The sequence below is a fragment of the Podarcis melisellensis genome (genome assembly GCF_964234715.1).
Source record: "Podarcis melisellensis genome assembly, chromosome: 11".
Lineage (NCBI taxonomy): Eukaryota > Metazoa > Chordata > Lepidosauria > Squamata > Lacertidae > Podarcis > Podarcis melisellensis.
This window is the reverse complement of record NC_138543.1, coordinates 6,393,672-6,414,935: the sequence shown is the minus strand read 5'-3', so window position 1 is coordinate 6,414,935 and position 21,264 is coordinate 6,393,672. Positions and strand designations below refer to the sequence as shown.

General features: G+C 46.0%; 1 protein-coding gene across 2 annotated transcripts in view; it reads left to right on the top strand.

Moving 5' to 3' along the window:
* The first annotated feature begins 3,826 nt into the window (after window positions 1-3,826).
* Window positions 3,827-21,264, top strand: part of RASEF (RAS and EF-hand domain containing) — a 36,045-nt gene continuing 18,607 nt past the window's right edge. Inside the window, exons 1-4 of one of the 2 annotated variants that reach the window (XM_081930556.1) lie at window positions 3,827-4,325; window positions 16,796-16,816; window positions 18,335-18,481; window positions 19,986-20,076. In XM_081930556.1, the coding sequence (XP_081786682.1) occupies window positions 3,901-4,325; window positions 16,796-16,816; window positions 18,335-18,481; window positions 19,986-20,076 (684 nt within the window). In that variant the 5' untranslated portion in view covers window positions 3,827-3,900. The remainder of the gene's footprint in view (window positions 4,326-16,795; window positions 16,817-18,334; window positions 18,482-19,985; window positions 20,077-21,264) is intronic. The other variant, XM_081930557.1, reaches the window with a different exon arrangement.

Below are 21,264 nucleotides of genomic sequence, written 5' to 3'. Positions count from 1 at the left end.
AGTAGATAAATAGGTACCGCTCCGGCGGGAAGGTAAACGGCGTTTCCGTGTGCTGCTCTGGTTTGCCAGAAGTGGCTTAGTCATGCTGGCCACATGACCCGGAAGCTGTATGCCGGCTCCCTCGGCCAATAAAGCGAGATGAGCGCCGCAACCCCAGATTCGGTCACGACTGGACCTAATGGTCAGGGGTCCTTTTACCTTATGGGTTTCAGACATGTGGTTTATATATGTGTTTGCATGGTACATTTATGAACATTTATTATATATTTATAAGACCTAAAAATTCTTATAACATCTACCTACCAGAATTACTCAGTCATTGAATTCAAAGAGGGCACTATGTAGACTAGAGACCAAATCTGACACATTTTTAACATTTAATTTAAATTGGGGTTGTATTCAAACTGCTATCTCTTGTCCTCCTCCCTCCCCCCAAATGTATAAGACATATTGGAACAAAGCTTTGTTTTCTCTTTTCGTGCTGAGAGCTGCGTCTCCCAACGCCCACTCTTACTGCTCATAAAAATAAATCATCTTTTGTTGGGTGGCTTTTATGCCAGTTGCTTGAATAGGCTGGGTGGTGCCAAGCCTTCATAGGTGGAAATTGGCAGCCTGAATAAATACAACCAGTGCCATCCATTTTATAGGTTACATCCCTGTGACAGTGCTCAATGACGTCATATTTGATCTTAAGAAGAGAGCCAAGGGCTTGAATGGTTGGGACAGGATGTATTCAACCCGTTTGTAGCCCTCTTTCAGCCCATTCCTGAAACTTGGTTGGAGTGTGCCAAAAGATGTGTCACCAGGGGCGTCTTACCCATAGAGGGTAGTGGTGCGGTGCACCAGGGCGCCAAGTTCTGGAGGGTGCCAGGGAAGAGGCAGAGGATGAACGTGGCACCTCCCGGTATCAGCTCACCGCCCTTGCCCGCCTCCTCCATGAAGCAGTGCCATGCCCAGATCCTCTCTGCCATGGCCACCGCGGCACAAAGTCCAGCCTCCGCCTCTTCCCTGCCGGAGGAGCCACACTCCAGTGGCTGCCTGCCTCCTCCAGCCCCGCCGGTGGTGCTGTCCTCCCTAAAAAACTGGGAAACGGCGCCGGATATGCTTAAGACTGCCCTGTGGGTCAGCACACCACCTCACAATCCTGCATTTTGCCAGTGCTGGACATGCAGTATGTTGGCCTGAGTGGTTGGGGGGCTGTTCATCTAGCTATTGAACGCACCTCCCCATATCTCTCAAGTTCCATTTTTGAATCCAAGACTCTTTCGTAGAGGGCATGCACAGCTGCCCTCACCAGCCCATCTAGTGTTAATGTAAGCCTGCATGTTTAAAACCATTATTTTGCCTGTTCCTTGAAGCAAAAAAATCACAACTGTTCTATAGGTGAATAGAAACCAAAGTCACAGGGAGCAGCAGCAGCATGTGAAGATAATAGTCAATTTTGAATCTATTTTGATTAAGGACTCATATTCCAGAAAATACATTGGCACACTTTCTGTTTCAACAGACAGCTAGTCTGTTTCTGTCCTTGTGATATATGTAGGCAATACAATCTAAGTGATATCTGTTAACTGTAGTTTGAGCAAAGAAACCTGTTCAGCAAGAGAGCCCTTTCTTAGCGAATCCCAATCTTGCAAAACCAGTGTTGCAACTCTATGCCATTTCCTTTCTCTGGTTCTCAGGTAATCTATTTTGAGAACACTGTTCTGCAAGCAGAAAGGTCAGTGTGTTTAATGTTTAGAAGCCACACACTTGTAAAGTCTAGACTTGTTGTTACTCTTCGAAAGGACCCCTTATATTAAGGAAAAGAGATTGGTTTCCTTTCAGTTTTTCCCTTATATTCAGCAGTAATCCATACAAGATCAAAGTTTAGTGGCACAGCACATGGAAAGGTCTACTAGGTCCTTTGACCAAGTTTTTGACCAAGGCAACTAAAAGATTTCAAGACTACAGGAGCACAAGGAAATATATATGAGAACTTACAAACTGTGGCTAGTTAGACCAATGGTCAGGCACAGAATTAAAAGGCAGCTCCTTGAGCATTTTGCTTGTAGCCTTCCATGCATTTTTCGCCCCCAGGATGCATGAACTCCATTTTAAAACACATGACTTCCCCCAAAGAATCCTGGGAACTGTAGTTCGTTAAGGGTGCTGGGAACTGTAGCTCTGGAGGGGGTAAACTACAGTGCCCTGGATTCTTGGGGGAGGTAATGTGCTTTAAATGTATGGTGTACGCAGAAACTCCCAGCAGCAGCACCCAGTCAGGAATTATGGGAGTTGTAGTCCAGTAGCAGCAGCAGGACCACAGGTGCTTTTTTTATAAGAAGATAATTCTATTTCACATAAACCTATTTAGATAGACTCTCCACATACATATCTATAAGGAAACTGTCTCTTAACAAATACAAAATGCTGAAATGCAAGTGAGATAAGGGAGGGAAAAGAATGTCTCCATGGAAAAGATGCCTCATGGTGAAAATTCCATGCAATTTTAGCACACTCCCAGTATGTTTAATGGGACTTAGTTCTGAGCAAGTGATTTTAAGTAGAAGAAGCCTGAGTAGGCTGCAGTCCTATGTATGCTTATTTAGGTATGAGCAAGCCTCACTTGCAATATAATCCTAAATGTCTTTACTCAGAAGTAAGTTCAACTTGCTTAGGATTGCTGCAAGCAAAAACATGTCTGCTGCCTTAGATGAGCAACTGAAATAACTTACAGCACAACCCTATGGGAGTTTATCTGGCAGCGAGTCTCATATGCAGTTGGACTTACTCCTGGGTAAGTGAGCGCAGAACGGCAGCCTCAGGGATGCAAGAGGAATAACGCCCATTGTGTATTTGCGCCATTGAAGGGGTTTTCCACGGGTGGCTTTATAGGAAGCAGTAAACAGGTAAGTGATTTTTGGCCAAGATAAAGAGATTCTCAAAGAAACCATCTCTACTTAGGCAGAAAAACCTCCCTGGGCAAGAAAAGTTTCGGAGAGAATCCTTATAAATTAAGCTGGAGTGTTAGAAGACCATTGCTCAGCGATAAAGCTCAAGGTCCCACGTTTAACTCCCGGTACTTTCAGCTAAGAGCATGGGTAGGCAGCCTAAGGCCTGGGGGCTGGATCCGGCCCAATCACCTTCTCAATGCAGCCCGCAGATGGTCCGGGAATCAGCGTGTTTTTACATGAGTAGAATGTGTGCTTTTATTTCAAATGCATCTCTGGGTGATTTGTGGGGCATAGGAACTCGTTCATTTTTTCCTCCAAAATATAGTCCGGCCCCCCACAAGGTCTTAGGGACAGTGGACCGGCCCCCTGCTGAAAAAGTTTGCTGACCCCTGGCTAAGGGGAAGGAGGTAGCCGGTGCTTTAAGAGGCCAACCGTGGATGTGCTCTTAGGCGGGCTCCTTCTTATATTCCCTACGGACTACAACTCCCGTCATCTATAGCCACTGACTGGGGGCCGCAGGCTGCCTAGTCCGGATTAAGCGGTTTCAGCAAACCCTGAAATCCACGCCTTGGCGTCTAGTCCCCGCAGTGCGCTCTGCACCCTTGGCTAGTCCTAAAATCGAGACGAAAAGGAAAAGAGAGAGTCGGAGGCGTGCGCTCCGACGGAATAGCCCCGGGCGCGCCCTGCGCTGCTCTTGGGAGGCGTCGACGGCGCGGCCGCCTCTCCACGGCCAAACGCGGCGCTCCAGGTGGGCGCGGGCGGGACGGGGCGGGCGCGCCGAATGGCGCTGGGCTCTCGGAAGAAACTTTCTTGGCCGAGGGGGTGGAGCGCCGAAGGGGCGGCGCCGAAGGGACCCGGCCCCCGCGGCGCCTGGGCGCGGGCAGGGTGGCTGGGCTCGGTGGCGGGTGCTGCTCGTCCCGCTTGCGATCGCCGTTCCCAGCCGGATCCAGCCTCCGGGTGCCCGATGGGCTCCCCCGGCGGAGAGCAGGCGCCCCTGGACGACGCGTCCTGGCTCCGCTCGCTCTTCGTGGCCTGCGACGTGAACGGCTCGGGCCGGATCGAGCGCGACGACTTCGGCGCGCTGTGCGCCGAGCTGCGGGTCCGGCCGGCCGAGGCCGAGGCCATCTTCCAGCGCCTCGACAGCGACCGCGACGGCGCCATCACCTTCGCCGAGTTCGCCCGCGGCTTCCGCGGCGCCACGCAGCGCCGGAGGCGGCAGCAGCAGCAGCGACGGCGGGACAGCGCGCAGGAGGCGAGCGAGGACGGGGCGGACGAGCCGGGGCTGCCAGATGCCCGCGACGTCTTGAGCCAGGCGGCGGCGATGGAGCCGAGCCAGGCTTGGCGGGAGTTCGAGCAGCGGCTCGGGGACGAGGCCGGCTTCATCCCCAGGTAACCCCCGCCGTCGTCCCCTGCCGGACTGGGGGGCGAGCGAGGAGAAAACCGCGGGGAGGAAGGCAGGCAGGCAGGTAGGGCAGGCGCAACCCTCCTCGGCGCCCGAAATGCCAGAACATCTGGGGTGTGCAGGGTGTTACAGTGGCGTAGCGTGGGTTGTCAGCACCCGGGGCAAGGCAAGTAATTTGCACCCCCTAACCCGTGGATTTGTGCCCCCTAACCCCCAGATGTTGCGCCCGGTGCGGCCAGGCCCCCCCCTGCACCCCCATGCTACGCCACTGGGGTGTTATGAATGGTAAAAGGGCCTCTGAGCATGTGCCGAGTAGCGTTGCCGGCCTTTTGCTCTCTGGCAGTGACTCACTACAAAGTAGACAACGGTAGGAATTCCTATGCACCTTTTCGCCTGGAAAACTTGTCCGCCTTTCAGGAATGATGGAGTGATGGGGAGCCTGTGGTCCTCCAGAAGCTGTTGGACTCCCAACGCCTCTCAGCCCCTGTCAGCAGGGCTAGTGCTCAGGGATACAGAGAGCTGTAGCCCAGCAACATCTGGAGGGCTGTAGATTCCCCCATCCTAAAGTGTGCACAGGGACATTCTGCTTGGAACAAAGCAGCATCCCTAAAGGCAGTTTACCTTTTGTCACGGATCAGCTTGTAAGGTACCATATTTTTCCATGTATAACACGCCCCCGTGTATAAGACGCATCCTGTTTTGGGGGACTCAAAATTAAGATAATGGGGGGAGATTGCCCCTGTGTATAAGACTACCCCCCTTTTAACATTATTTTTAAGTAAAACAACCCCTAGTCTTATACACAGAAAAGTACGGTATTTCTTAGTTCTTTATTTCTGTGTCCTCCCCCACCTCACTTCCTCTGAGGAGCTCAAGGTAACAGTCTGGGTCTCCCTCTCTCTCTCTCCCCCCCCCCATTTTATCCTTACAGCAACTCAGAGGGGAGAAAGAGTGTGACTGACCCAAGTTAGTTATTCTAGTGGACCTTTCAACCTGGGATTCCTTACTTGGCACTAGCCACTGAACAACACTGTCTGTAAGATAAAGGAATAAGGAGACAAAGCTTGTAAGTCAAAGCATTTAGTTTCTAGGCATCCTCTTGCAATTTCAGAAATTAACTGGTGGCAGCGGCACACTCCAGATGCATTTTCTGTCCACATAAATATTTTTATTAAGCGAGAAGAAAACACACAGACCCTTTTCTCTAATTGTTTGAGATAAAACATTAGGCAGTGGCAATCCAGTCAGGCTGCAATAGGACTTTGGGATGGGAGAGGGGGGGACCAATAATGATAGAGGCCCTTAAGAGAATATTTTATGATGCAATCCATATCTTTGAAATATCCTGCGCTACAAGTCTGCAAGGTGCCACGTCGCTTCTGGACTCCTTTTTGTCCATTGCTGCAGGCGGACTGTGCTACTCTCTTTGTGGGTTCCAGGTCTTTTCTCTTACTGCTTTAGAAACCCCAAAGCAAGCAGCAATGGTTATCTGAAGGCATCCCAGTTCTGTAAAAGTTTGCAGAACACATTGCGAAGAAGAAGAAAGTGTACCTTGCCACTCCCTCCCTATTTTTGGAGTGCGCAGTTGCTGCGCAGCTTACAAGGAAAATATTGAACACAAACAAATGACCAAATAAATCGTTATCTTTTATTGCATCTGTTCCTGTTTAGTGTTGGGGCTGTATTTACAGCTGGAATAGAAAGGGTAGTTGTGGCTATTTAAGGCAGGGTAGGAAGTTCACCCTTGTGCTGCTTTGGCTCTTGTGAAAATACTGCCCATTCCCCATCGGCTATAGCAGGCCTGTCCAAATGGCAGCCCTCTGCACTGGGGTAGGAGCAGTTTTGGAACAGGCTCTTCTCACGCCACACTCCGCGTCCTTTTTTGAGACTGGATATGCCTACGACTTCAAAGCAGAGGCTGAAAAGCAGTCAGAAAGAAAGGGTCGAATTTGGTATAAAGAAGTGTTTGAAACTCCTATTGTTCTAGGCACATTTTGTGACAGAGAGTTTCATTAGCGTGAGACGTTTATGAACTCTGTGCGCAGTACTGCACTGTCCCTCAGACCTTGTGAGGGGCCGGATTATATATATATATATATATATATATATATATATATATATGCAGGTTTTGGTGTCCTCGGGTGTCTTCCCGTGTAAAAGTTGGGGTGTCTAGGCGACGTTTCGACGAGGTCTCACTCGTCATCTTCAGGCTGGTGCTTTCGGCTTCTTGTTACTGGAACAGAGCAGGATCTCAGTGTTTGAGTTCCTATAAATACTGTTGAGGGGGTGTGGTGTATAGCCTCCAATGTTCTGGGCAGAGAGGAAGTTCCCAGGCTAGTGTGCCTTTTCTTCTTTTGTTCCTTAATTACTTGAGTGCCAAACCATGGTGGCACCTCCGGATGCTGCACCCCCCTGCAATCCCTACACAGATCTGGCTGACACAGGCCACAAAACCACAGCTCGCCCCTATACACGAAGCCAAGCCAGAGCACAACTAAGTGCAGTACAGCCATCTTCTCAGAAAAACTCTTCACAAAGTTCAAGAGGTCAAGACACAAAGACTTTAGCAACTAATCCACACCTAATGACCCACCTAAGTGGTACTCAGGATATCACTCAAGAAATCACTCAAGATATCCCTCAAGTAATTAAGGAACAAAAGAAGAAAAGGCACACTAGCCTGGGAACTTCCTCTCTGCCCAGAACATTGGAGGCTATACACCACACCCCCTCAACAGTATTTATAGGAACTCAAACACTGAGATCCTGCTCTGTTCCAGTAACAAGAAGCCGAAAGCACCAGCCTGAAGATGACGAGTGAGACCTCGTCGAAACGTCGCCTAGACACCCCAACTTTTACACGGGAAGACACCCGAGGACACCAAAACCTGCATTCCTGTACCCGTGAAAATCTACGAAAGCAAATATATATATATATATATATATGGGGAATGAACAAATTCCTATGCCCCACAAATAACCCAGAGATGAATTTTAAATAAAAGGACACATTTTACTCATGTAAAAACACCAGGCAGGCCCCACAAATCACCCAGAGATGCATTTTAAATAAAAACACACATTCTACTCATGTAAAAACACGCAGATTCCTGGACCATCTGCGGGCCAAATTTAGAAGGCGATTGGGCCGGATCCGGCCCCCAGGCCTTAGTTTGCCTACCCGTGGCCTAAGATTTCAGATTATAACTGCAGAGTGGAAGGAAAGGAGGACCTTTTTCTGCGTCTCCACTTCCAGCTACTCTCTGAAGTCTGAAGAAGAGACCCTCTTAAGAATATTACGGGGGTGGGCAGGGGAAGGACTGGACCATGTGAAAAATGAACATAATATTTTAGCTGTAGTTCATTCATTTTAAGCTTTGTTTTCTTGCTATAGAAAAAAGTGTGCCTAGACATTCCATTGCTCGGTTTAAGGTGCCATTTAGCTCCTAGCTTTCATATCTATCTCAAGTTTCTAACACTGGTATAAAGGCAAATTCATTCACTCTGCAGAGCAGTGAAATCAGATTTTTGTAACTGTTTTAATGTACAGGTTATCGGCCAGAAATAACGTCCGTATGTGAAATGATCAAAGCACCCAAAGGTTCCCCCCAATCTCATGGATGGTTTAAATTGGAGGCAGTCAGGCTTCTGAATACCAGTTTCTAGAAGCCACAGGAGGGAAGTGTGCTTTTGTTCTTGGGTCCTACATCCTGTTTCCCGCAGGCTTTTGGTTGGCTACTGTGAGAACAGGATGCAGTCTACATGGGCCATTGGCGATCCAGCTGGCTCTTCTTACGTTTGTGTTCTCTCCTTCTCCCCGTATGTATGACAATCACACAGGTTTCCATTCAGCTTGAATTGCAGTTCAGTTTGGGGAAAGGGCATAGCTCCGTGGTAGAGCACCTGCTTTTCATGTAGAAGGTTGCAAGTTCAATCCCTGGCAGGGGCAGGTAAGGCTGGGAGAGACGCTGCCACTCTGTGTAAACAGTATTGAGATAAATGGACCAGTGGTCTGACTCACTATGAGGCAGCTTTTTATGCTCCTGTGGAATCCTGTGTATCCTATGTAAAGGTAAAGGTAAAGGTACCCCTGCCCATACGGGCCAGTCGTGTCCGACTCTAGGGTTGTGCACCCATCTCACTTAAGAGGCCGGGGGCCAGCGCTGTCCGAAGACACTTCCGGGTCACGTGGCCAGCATGACGAAGCTGCTCTGGCGAGCCAGCACAGCACACGGAAACGCCGTTTACCTTCCCGCTATAAAGCGGTACCTATTTATCTACTTGCACTTAAGGGTGCTTTCGAACTGCTAGGTGGGCAGGAGCTGGGACCGAACGACGGGAGCTCACCCCACCGCGGGGATTCGAACTGCTGATCATACGATCAGCAAGTCCTAGGCACTGAGGTTTTACCCACAGCGCCACCCGCGTCCCGTGTGTATCCTATGTACCTGGGACTATTAATGCAATCCTGTTCATGTCAACTAAGTGAGTCCTGCAGAGTTCAGCAGCGCTTACTTCCAGGTAACTATGTACAGGATTGCATCCTCAGGCCCATTAAGAGGTGGGCTCTCCTTCTGAGTAACAAACACGCATAGGAAGTGGACTATCTGGGCCTGCAACAGATATTGTCAAGAACGAGGGTTTTGGCTTAGCATTCATAATCCTGTGAGGTGATAAATTATCTTGTGACAAGCATATCACATTCCGTGTTTGCCTTTATGGATGGGCCCTGTGTTTGCGCAGTAAGAAGGCTCTGTTTGTGATAGCTGATCTATGATAGCCATTTCGCCCAACCATGCTGTGACGTGAAAGGCACAGTGACCAAATAGTAACGGTGACACCCTGGGATGCCAGAGGAGGGAGTGGTCATGCTAAAGAAATGCCACCCTGGGCATTTCTGCATTGCAAGCTTCTTTCATCCGCAATAATTGGTTACCATCATTTTGTTTGGGCTTGCTGTTCTGAGTAGATTATTTTCTGCGAGTGGAGTAAGGTCTCTTCTGTCAGATTTCAAAGGCCATTTTTGCTTCTGCTGTACTATTGAGCTTTGTATGACAGAGAACAGCAAAGATGGGCTTTCTTTCCAACTGTATATAATAATTTATACTGCACTTCCTTCAGTATCTCCCAAAAGCTTCCCCCCTTTTTGGCAGCAGGTAAAGCTGTTTGCCTGGACTTCTGTAGGATACTATAGCTAGTATGGAGCTTCAGTTAAGGAGTCAGTGAGTGGCTCTAAGTGGTATTATGGACTGTGGTTTTAAGGATTTGTTTTACCTGCTTTTTTAATAATATTGGAATTATTTATGTATCGATCATTGTACTGTACCCTGAGAACTTAGGCTAAAGGATAGACTTAGAAGTGTTCTTAACAGATAAATAAAACACAATCATTTAAAGAATTTTAATTAGCCACATAGGAAGGGATGTTTAGGTTTCAATTAAGCCTCCATCTAGGCCAGCGGTTCTCAACCTGTGGGTCCCCAGATGTTGTTGGACTACAACTCCCATCATCCCTGAGCTCTGGCCTTGCTAGCTAGAGGTGATGGGAGTTGTAGTTCAACAACATCTGGGGATCCACAGGTTGAGAAAGGCTGATCTAGGCCATGGGCAGGTAACCTGTCATATTGGGTTCCACTTCCCATCACGGCCGCTGGTTGGGGAGTCCAGCAGGATCAACAGGGCCAAAGGGTTAGTCAGTCCTGATGTGGCCCAACATCCTGCTTTGGGTAGTTGTTAGTCAGATGCCTCCTTTATTTAAGAGCCATAGCTCAGTGACAGAGCATATTATCTGCATGCAGAGGGTCCTGAGTTCAATCCCTGGCATCTCCAGGCATCAAAGGTCAGATTTATGTGCTTTTCCAGACAGCAGCAAGAAAAAGCAGGCAGTACTTAGCTTAAATCTTAGCTTAAAAAATGGTAAGAGTTTCTAAATTATTTGTATAGAAACACAAAGATGGTTTGCTAAAGCCATGTTGTCTAAGCTTGGAAAATCCATCTTAGACAGCCTTACTAGTCGGATTCACATGGTGGAAGAGGTGAGAGGGTGTGACCTAGCTAAACCTGGCAGGACAGCTGACTCTATGGTTTTAACCCCTTCATGCATTAATTACATTTAAGCATGTTGGTTATATGAGGCTGCTGAGGGGGCAGTTGATTATGAAAAGGAACCGAGATGTCAGATTTTCAAGCAAAGGTAAAAATGATCATTGATTTTCTGGAACATACGAAAAGGGGATCATTGCACTGCTGTTGTTCACTTTGACACTTGAGTCTGTAACTTGACCCATGTATTGATTTCCATGGTGTTCTGAGTGGGCTTAAGAAGGTCCTGGCTCTTTCATACAGAATCACATTAGAACATCGTTTCCCCTAGTTCAAGATGCTCCTTTGGCATGAAGTGTGAGAGTGCAAATTATCTACCAGGAGGCTGCTGAAAGGGATGCAAAGAAAGTTCTGCTTCCATCTAAAGAACAGTAACCTTTAGTGGTGCATGTGCAACAAGCAATGCTCAGTGCTAGAAATGCAGTGAAGGGGACTCAAGAGTACACTGGGAATGAATCTACATGATACAACAAGAATCTAATTAAGCTCAGTATGCATTTGCCATATAAATATTTAAAATAAGCTGTTTACACTTGTCTGTCACTTCTTTTACATATATATATATAATTTTTATTAATTTCAACATACCAATTATTATATATTCCACAGAGCTTCACATCTTATACAATCTTTTTGGACTTCCATCAGCACCTCTGATGATCCACCATTTTTATCATTTCTTCTGCATTTCTTAAATTCCTATTGCCTTTAATTATTTTAACTCACAATCCAGCACTTTAACCATTTTTGCAATAATTCAAATAATTTACCTCACAAAACCTCTTGCAAACCTACAAACATAATCTGGTCATCACAATTACTTTTCAAATAGTCTGTAAATTTACACCAGTCTTCTGTGAATCTCTGGTCCCGCAGGTTTTGAATTCTTCCGGTTAGTTTATCCAATTCTGCATAGTCCATCAATTTCATTCTCCATTCTTCTTTTGTCAGTAATTCTTCTTACTTCCATTTTTGTGCCAATAATATTCTTGCTGCTGTCATTGCCGGCACACTTGTCTGTCATTTCAGTAGCTTTGCGACCATTGGTTAGGAGACTGGAAGATTGGTTCAGATTTCATTCTTACTGACCAATCAGCTAGAACACTGTAGCTTGTCTTTTCCTTTATATTTCTGAATAAAAAGGCTAGAGGGTTCTAGGCACTACTTCTAGTTAGATAAGCACTGAAGTATTGCCATAGCTCTTTGTAGCCTGTAATGATTCTAATATGAACTTGCAAGAGCTGCATAATTTATATTTCCGTTTTATTGCATCAGGAACTCCTGTATTGAAAATATTAACTAAATATAGATTGCAGTTGCCCATTTGAGATATTGGGCTTATGTAGAATAATTCAGATGATCAAGAACTTTATAGGCTGTTCATTTATCTATTCAGTATCTTACAAAATTGTTATAACATTATTTTTAAAAAAAGATTGGAAATCCCTGAAGTCTTCACTTAAATATATATGTATTTTTTTTAAATATATAGATTGTGTGGGTGTGTTATCTTTAAAACAACATAACCATAAAGGTTTGCAGAATAGGTGCTTTTTAAACTTGGCAGGGAGTCCTTGATTTGTCCTGCTTTCTGAAAGGAAAAGTTATTCTTATTTTTGTAAGATGGTGGTTGCCAAACAAAGGCTGCTCAGGTATAGCAGACTGCTGAGTTGGTGGTGGAATGAGGCATGTGCAAAGAGAGTTTGTGTAAGCATCTGCCTCCCTTTCAGCAGCTAGTCCTTATCGCAATGCCATGGATACAATGTTTGTCATAGCACTTTGAATGCACTCCAGCTGCTTAATAGGGTGTTAGAGTGAATTGCCATAGCTTTGTTTGGCGTGACAGTGCAGAGTGTGGTTTGATTCTAAAGGTAAAGGTAAAGGGACCCCTGACCATTAGGTCCAGTCACAGATGACTCTGGGGTTGCGGCGCTCATCTTGCTTTATTGGCCGAGGGAGCTGGCGTACAGCTTCCAGGTTATGTGGCCAGCAGGACTAAGCAGCTTCTGGCAAACCAGAGCAACGCACGGAAACACCGTTTACCTTCCTGCCGGAGCAGCACCTATTTATCTGCTTGCACTTCGTGCTTTCGAACTGCTAGGTTGGCAGGAGCAGGGACCAAACAATGGAAGCTCACCCCGTCGCAGGGATTCGAACTGCTGACCTTCTGATAGGCAAGCCCTAGGCTCTGCAGTTTGCACCACAGCACCACCCGTTTGATTCTTCTGAATGGCAATTCTCATGCATCACTTCAGACAGAGTGATGGTCAAAATGGGATAGCTGAGGTGACTCGAGACACATGACAAAGTTAGGTACTTGGTGGTGCAAAGCAGTCTAATCTGGACTCAGGTTCACTATCCCACGTGAGGGGAGAGGATTGCTTGTTGTCTCCAGCCAAACATCATGCTCACCTCCTACTTCCTTGGGTGTGGGCTGTGCACAGAGTAGTAACAATGGGGGCAGATGCATGGATGCTTAGTCATAGTTTTGAGTCCTTTTTCTGTATTAAAGTGCAAGCAGGACTAGTCCAAGACGCTTGTAGCCTGAGGTGAAGAACAAGATGACAAGCTCCCATTCCATGTCCAGAAGCTGACTGAGCTCAGAAGTGGTCACGTGGCACACAGCTCTGTCATTCACCATCTCAGTGCCACTCCTCATTCCACCATGACGGCTGGGGACTTTGCTTGGGGCAGCTTTTAAAATGACTTTGTCCTCCAGCCACAAGTGGAACTCCAAATCTTAATGCACTTCATCAAGCTTGGGTGACTCAAGCTTCAGGTCTGACGGCTGAATGTACAGTAGATTTCTCATTATCATTTCATTACCTGGAAATGTATTTGAGTGTATGTGGATTAAAGTGATTCTGGGGTATTTGGATTTTTGTTTCTGACTCGTCTCTGATGCAGAAGCAAAGGACAAAGTTAATAGGAATTTTGAACACAATATTTTGCTCCTTAATAATTCATTTTCAACAAATGGTCACAATATTTGGCGGCAGCACTGATGAACCAACTTGCACATATTTCTCCTGGAATATTGCAGCCTTTAAGTTACCATGTGCCATTTCCAATCAGTTGAGCTACAGTAAGAGGTAATGATAATCAGGGGTAGAGGTTGCTCTGAAACAATAATCTCAAGTGATCTGAAACATGGGGTTATATCCTGTCTTGGTCATACTAGCAGTAGACCCATTGAAGTTAATGGACATGATTAACTTAAGTCTATTAATTTCCATGGTTCTACTCTGGATACAAACTGCAGTAGGGAAGAATGATTTCCACATGCCCCTTCCTCTAAATGCCCCATGCAATTTCATGGACTAGCTAGCAGAGCAGTAGTCTTCAGTATTTTTGAGCACCTGCCTTTAATCCAGGCATAGGCAAGCTCAGCCCTCCAGATGTTTTGGGACTACAACTCCCATCATCCCTAGCTAACAGGACCAGTGGTCAGGGATGATGGGAGTTGTAGTCCCAAAACATCTGGAGGGCCAAGTTTGCCTATGCCTGCTTTAATCCAAACATGCATTTCAGAACCCAACTCTTTTCCTTTCTTTCATATATTTGTCTGGTGCTACTGTTGTGACCGACCTTAGATCAGGCCACAATCTGAAAGTGGGACCCAACCCAGTTGAAGACTGGGCTGCTTGTTAATCTATATTTCTCTATTGCTTTGTAAATCTCTATTTCTGGTACCCTGTGCCTCTGTGAAGGTGCTGTGGAGCTCCTGTTGAATGGCCCATACAATGCCGCCACCCCGCAGAAGCCTTTAACTGGTGGCGTTGCCATTCACTGAAGATTAAGGATGTCTTTGTTTTCCCAGCTGACCGTAGTTAAAAAACTTCTCTGTTTCCAAAATGGCTCTGGGGCTGGTGGTAGCAGTTGCCAACGCGTGCTTTTAATTTCAAATCTCATTCAGCCTTTTTGGATATAAGCATTCAGATGAGTGCCCGCTGTCGCCTCTAATTTAAAAAGACCCCATCGCCTCCTTGTGACTCCCGGTGCTTCCGGAGAGGGTTGCGCAGTTGCGCTTGCCTGTGGTGTGTTTTCTCGCTCCTTGCACCTGACTGGCACAGCATAAATGTAGGCCGCCGGAGTCTGCTGAATCAAGCTCTTTTGACAGTTGTAATTGGGCCAGCCAGGAACAATGAAACCATATTGTGGTTTTTGAGATCAAATAAGCTGAGCAAACTCCCGCAATTGCTGCCATATGTTTGTGGCAGCAGCGGCTCTTCCTAGCCGAGCTCAGCAGGCGCAGACTGAACAGCATGGCTGGGGGGGGGGGGGGGGTTGAGCCTTAAGCTTTCAACCTCCCTTCTTTCAGGCTCCTTGTTTGTTTAATCTTTGAAGCTGAAAAATCTCCAAGAACAGCAGCTGTGACGTGCTTGAGAACCAGAACAAAAGGTAGCACTGTCAGAATAGGGCCACGAAGCTCCCGAAGATAGGTTTACAAGGGCTCTGTGGAAAGGGAGGGGGCAGGGCTGTGGGGAGATGTGTATTGTGAAGTTGAGATGGTGGGGTGTAGAATAAATAAATAAAGTAACAAGCTCTGATGCATGCATGCCATGGGCCATTAGGCAGAAACAAAACCTGTTGCTCCCCCCTGAGAAAAATCTTTAAAAGCATTTGACCCACAAAGCGGCTTAAACATGCCTGGCAGCAGGTGGTAAACAAACAAAAAAACAAACAAACAAAACTTTTATATGCCATCATCATTAAATTGGCCTGATGCTTTCCAGGTATTTTGGACTACAGCGCAAAATTGCAATTCAGAACATCTTCCGGGACCTAGGTTGCCAAAGGCTGAACATTTCAGAGCTATGAAGTGGAAGCCTCTTTTTTGAATCTCAGCTTGGCATTCAACCCCCTAAATGACCCTTATCCCTCCTGAGATTCAGTCTTACGTACCTAATAACTTTGACAGAATCAAGGCTGTGGTGATTTTTATGCAAGTAGGTTGTTAAAAACGAAAGGAAAGTGTGGAATTTTTAAAAAAGTTAACCTACCTTCCTGCTCTGCTTGTTGAAAATGATATGTCAGGATATTTGATGCCCCTTACAAGGCCAGTCTGGAAGACAGTATCCCCAGAAAGATGCTGTGCCCAGGAGATTGCCTGTCCACCAGTGTGTGAGGGAAGCTGCCCAGACACTTCAAATGCTTTCTCTGATTATTCAAAGCATTCAGAAAGGTATCAACAGGCCCAATAACCGAGCCAAACGCCTTGGCCAAACTCTGCTGCATCCAGCCCAGGTGCCAGTTCTTTTTGCATATCTCCTCAGGCCACACTGCTATTCTCCTTCATAATATCAGCCACGCCATCCAGGGTCATTCCCCAACGCAGTGTGTCCTTGTCAGCATTGCTCTTCTGTGGTCAACACGGGTCAAGCAAGTCAGTCTCTGCACAAAGGAGCAAATGGGAAACGGATCTGACATAAAGAAAAGGGCAACATTCAAGCAACAAGTGGGCGAACATTTCAGTCTCCCAGGACACTTTGCTCACTGAGCTGGCAGTTGTCAGTCTAAAACAAAGGAACTTCAAAAGGAGACCACAGTGTGAAGTTGTTGGACTAGAATTTATCGGGGAATTTGATTCTATTTATTTAGCCTTGAATAGAGACAATGGCATCCCCTCTCACTACAGGGGTGAGTTAACGTACTGCCATCGTGAATTGCCACTTTGCTTATCTTATATACATTTGAACGTTGCATACAATTGTCTCAGACTGGGCTTCTCGCTGTTGTTTTGCGCCACTGTTTAATTCCCCCCCCCCCCGTTCCCATTGTGCATACTTGCCAACTGAGGAGAACAGTTCATGCACCTGACAAGGTTGGCCCTAGTCCACAGAATTTTATGCCATGATAAATCTGTTAGTTTTTAAGATGACGTAAGACTGTTTTTGCGGCAGCCAACTAAGACAGCTACATGTCTGGACAATTTTACGGAAGGTGCACTGAAAATTTGCTTACCTTTCAGTAAAAATAAAATTGGGCACCTGCCCTGTGGAACGCCCTCCCAGCAGATGTCAAAGAGAAAAACAGCTACCAGACTTTTAGAAGACATCTGAAGGCAGCCCTGTTTAGGGAAGCTTTTAATGTTTGATGGACTATTGTATTTTAATATTTTGTTGGAAGCTGCCGAGAGTGGCTGAGGAAACCCAGCCAAATGGGCGTGGTATAAGTTTATTATTATTATTATTATTATTATTATTATTATTATTATTATTATTATTATTATGTTTTGCCATGAAAGTTGGCCTCCAAAACCACCTCAGTTTGGCCTGATTCATCCACCACCAATGAATATTTTGGTTGCAGTTCTTAGATCATATATATTGACTATCTTTAATTATCCCAACAGGAACGCCAGTGGCATCCAATGGTAGGTTATCGGTTGAGTTAAGTTAATTTTTGTTACAGCATCCTAGAAAAGCTTTTATCGTGCTGCCTTTCTTACTAACAGTGCATGGGCGTGTGCTTGCTGGTTTCTGTCCACTTCTCTAAAGTTTATCCTGCATCTAAAAACTTGCACTATATATATTCTTCACACAATTATTGGGGAGCAGAGCTGGCCCCTTTGGCCCTGGCCCTCCCTAGGCGCCTATGCATTGGGGCACACATCTGAACTGGCAAAGCCCATGCTGAAGCAGCTGCTGGGTGTGTGGTCTTCTACACAAGGAGGCCAACCATGTGATGAGGAGAGCCACTTGCATGGAAGCCTATGAGCAAGCAGCTGCTCACCCAAAGGCTTCATAAAAGCAGGTATCTGGTCCCAAACATGGATGCCTAGGAGGTGGGGCCATCAACAGAGAATCAGAGAATTCTAGAGTTGGAAGGGTCCACGAGTTTCATCTAGTCCAGCCCCCTGCAGTGCAGGAATTTTGCCCAATGTGGGGCTCAAACCCACGACTGAGATTAAGAGTCTCACGCTCTACCAACTAAGCCAGGGGTTGGCCACCTAAGGTCCATGGGCCACAAGCGGTCCATGGGGGTCGTTTAACTGGCCCACAAGCTGCCCCCGAACTGAGCCGCCCACTTGGTGAGTCCCTGTGCACTGTGCTAAACCGGCACAGTGTGGCGCGGGGACTTGTTTCCGCGGCGCCGGAAATTGCGCCTGTGCATGCGCAGACGCCGGCAATTGCGCGCGCACAATCCAGACCACGGAGGGATCTCTGCTGGAGTCAACCAGCCCAGGCGAGGTAAACCTTGCCGACCCCTGAACTAAGCTATCCCAGCACATGCCTGGGCACAAAACCAGTATCATAGTTGGCATTTACATGGAGCAAACCTTTTTCTACCAAGTTTACATAAGCCAGTGGTGAGGAACCTCAGGCCTCGGGAGCCAGATGTGGCCCTCCAGGCCTTTCTGTTTGGCCCTCCAAACTCTTCCCAGGCCACACCACTCACAGGCCCTGCTTTGCACCCCAAAGAGTGTTTGTCTGGCTGCAATTTGCCTTTGAACTCCCATTAGACCTCTTGCTTATCTGGATGGAAGATAGAGATGCGTCTGAGTAGAAACTAGCCTAAGTTGCTCCACCTACCTTTGCTTCTGACCTCACCTTCCCACTGGCATGTGACCCTCAGAAAGTTGTGCAGAAGTTGCCTCTGTCCCCACAGTAAGAGCATTAATTATTGGGCAATTACACTGTTTACAAAACATTTTGTAATATTGTTTTGAAGATATCCAAATCTCTTCTGAGTTGATGCCATTAACCAAAGAAATGCTAACAATTTTGTAAGGGTTAAATATAATTGATTCGTGGAACAAAAGCCTAACCCGCGAAAAATAGGAGTGCTTTTTCCTTCGCCATTTCAACAGCCATCTCTGCATGAGATATAAACCTATTATTTGTGAGAAAATCTGCATTTGCTTTAATTAGTAATTTTTTTCCTCTTCCAGGCAAGAACAGGTCAGTGTTCTGTATCAGAACATCAATATCGTGGAACCACGATTAATTCAACCTTATGAGCATGTTATTAAGAACTTTATTCGAGAGATCAAGCTTCAGAGTGCAGAGATGGAAAACTTAGCCATAGCTGTAAAAAGGTAAGAGTCAAATGTTTTGTACTTCACAGTGAAACAATTACCATTTTTGTCTGCAGTACATGGTGTTGTTTAAAGTCACATGATAATGTTAATGGCAGCATTCAACTGCCAAAATTTCACTGTGAGTTGGACGAGGCTGGTGGGTGTGAGAAGTCAAAATTAGCATTGGTTATCCTGGAGTCTCTGAGAAGCTGAATGAAATGCTTAAGATCCAAAGGCTAATATCTTTCTTTTTCATGCTATGTTTTTTCCTTGCAATCATGGGGTTATATCCTCAGAGCAGACCCACTGAAATTAATAGACACAACCAACTTGTTCATTCATTTCAGTGAGTATAACGTGGCTGGACACAACCAAAACTCCTTCGTTATGGAATCAGGATTGTAACTTTTTAAAAAAATGTCCTCTCAGAAGTCTGCTTTACTTTAAAGTTATACCTTTGAACACACATATGTAAAAAGGAAATAGTTATCAATTATAGATTGTTCAAGCAGTATGACATCCAGGCCGATATGACTGGTGAAATGTGTTTGAACTTTTGGTTGCTGATGGTGTATATCCATGAGAAGCAACAGTTTTAGGTCCCAGCTGATCCACCTTTTTGTGGTAACACATCATAGGAAGTTGGCAGCAGAAAGGGAAGTGGAAAATGAAGCTGCCTTCTTTGTGCTGCCGTTGGAAGATGTTCAGAATGGTGTGTGGAAAACCACTTCACATACAGTTCTGCACATCATTTGCAGTATAAGCCTTGGAAATTGGACGTCCTAAGCAGTTACAATGCTTGGGATATCCGTGTAGCATGTACCATGCTAAGAGAATTGGGTTGCTTTTAATGTCAGTAATGAGAATCAGGTGATTTTAATTTGGAGTTGTCGATCTGCACTATACATTTAAAGCAGAATCATACCACTTTAAACAGCCACGGCTTCCTGCCTGAGAACTGCAATTCGCAAGAGGTGCTGGGAGTTGTTAAGAAACCTTTTGTTCCTCCCAAACTGCTGCGATTCCCAGAGTTTCCTGGGAAGAGGGACTGTCTGATGAACTACTCTGTAGATCAGGCACGTCCAAAGTCCGTTTCAGCCCTTGTGGCAGTTTATTTCCTGGGGTAAAATCCTAAAAAACCCTCAGCAACTTCAACCCTAAAAAAGCTTTGGTTATAAACTTTGGTTATCCCTTTGGTCAGCCCTCACGGCCCTTCACTTCATCGAATCTGGCCCTCTTTGAAGAAAGTTTGGACTCCACTGCTGTAGATTGTAGCTCTGTTACTGGCATAGGGATCTCAAACTTCAAGCACTTTTTACGAACTACAGTCCCCAGAATTCATTGGGGGGAGCCGTTATTGTTTAAAGTGGAATGATGCTGCATTGCAGATGAGACCAAGGTCTTTGCTCACCTTTCCCCAGATGCCTGACTTGCAATTCAGGTTAGGGATGGAACAAACCATGTATTCTCAATTTTCTTTGACGTTTCTCAAGATGGCCTTGTGTGAATGCTTACATTTTAGAGCACAAGATAAAGCAGCGATGCAGCTTGGTGAACTAGAAGAGGAGATGGACCAGAGAATACAGGCTGCAGAGCATAAAATCAAGAAGGAGGTGAATAGTTGATGTTTATAGCCCTAATATTTCTTTTAGAACTGGCTTCTCTGCTTAAGAAAATTAGTGAAGAGATTCTGGCTTCTGTGCCTGAGGCTTCATACATGAAACCTTTCTCTGCATTCTTTCTCCTCCCAATTTACCATGGATGTGAAAGGTATGAAGGTCAGCGCTTTCTCCACCTCAGTTTTTGGGTGGGGAGCATTAATAAGGAAAGGGTGCCTGGGGTGGTGCTGTTTTCAGTGCCTGTGAGAAACTTTTTTTTAGGCAAGATAGAGGCTGATATGCATTTTAATTGGAACTTTTCTTTTCTTAAATGCACATTTTTAACTACTGGTTGTATCTATACCAGGGGTTTTCTTTTAGCTCAGCTTTTGTGTGTGTGACGTTTTTGAGAAATTGCCTGATCCACATGAGGGGCAAGCAACTTGCCTGCTGTGTGGCAGCAGTCAGCATACAGATCCCTTGAATGTGGTGGCTCTAAAACTGGCCCTAATAGAAGAATTAGAACTAATTGTTTTCTGACTAGTAGTAATATAGAAGTTTTAAGCTGCTGCATTTCTGTGTTTCATTCCTAAGTACCATATTTTTCGCTTTATAAGATGCACCAGACCATAAGATGCATCTAGTTTTTGGAGGAGGAAAACAAGAAAAAAAATATTCTGAATCCCAGAAGCCAGAACAGCAAGAGGGATCGCTGCACAGCGAAAGCAGCGATCCCTCTTGCTGTTCTGGCTTCTGGGATAGCTGCGCAGCCTGCATTCGCTCCATAAGACGCACACACATTTCTCCTTACTTTTCAGGAGAGAAAAAGTGCATCTTATAGAGCGAAAAATATGGTACCTCCAGACTGCACATTCAACAGAGCACAGGTTCTTTAAACTGCATGCAAGCGACTCTTCCTCCCACCCATTTCGATTGCTTAGTTACTCATTGAAGGAGCCTCTGAGTTGTCAAAGGTTGTGTCCACAATTGAGAGGGCTTTCTCAGTTGCACCTAAGGCACAGGTGATGAACATTGGGCTCTTCAGTTACTGCTTGGCTCCAGTTCCCATCTGTATGACCAGTAGTCAGGGATGAGGGGCGTTGAAGTCCAGCAACACATGGTGGGCCACAGGTTCCCTACCCCAAGCCTAAGGCAAGCTGGCCCAAGTTGTGACTCGCTTAGGCGATTGACCCCACCGGCCAT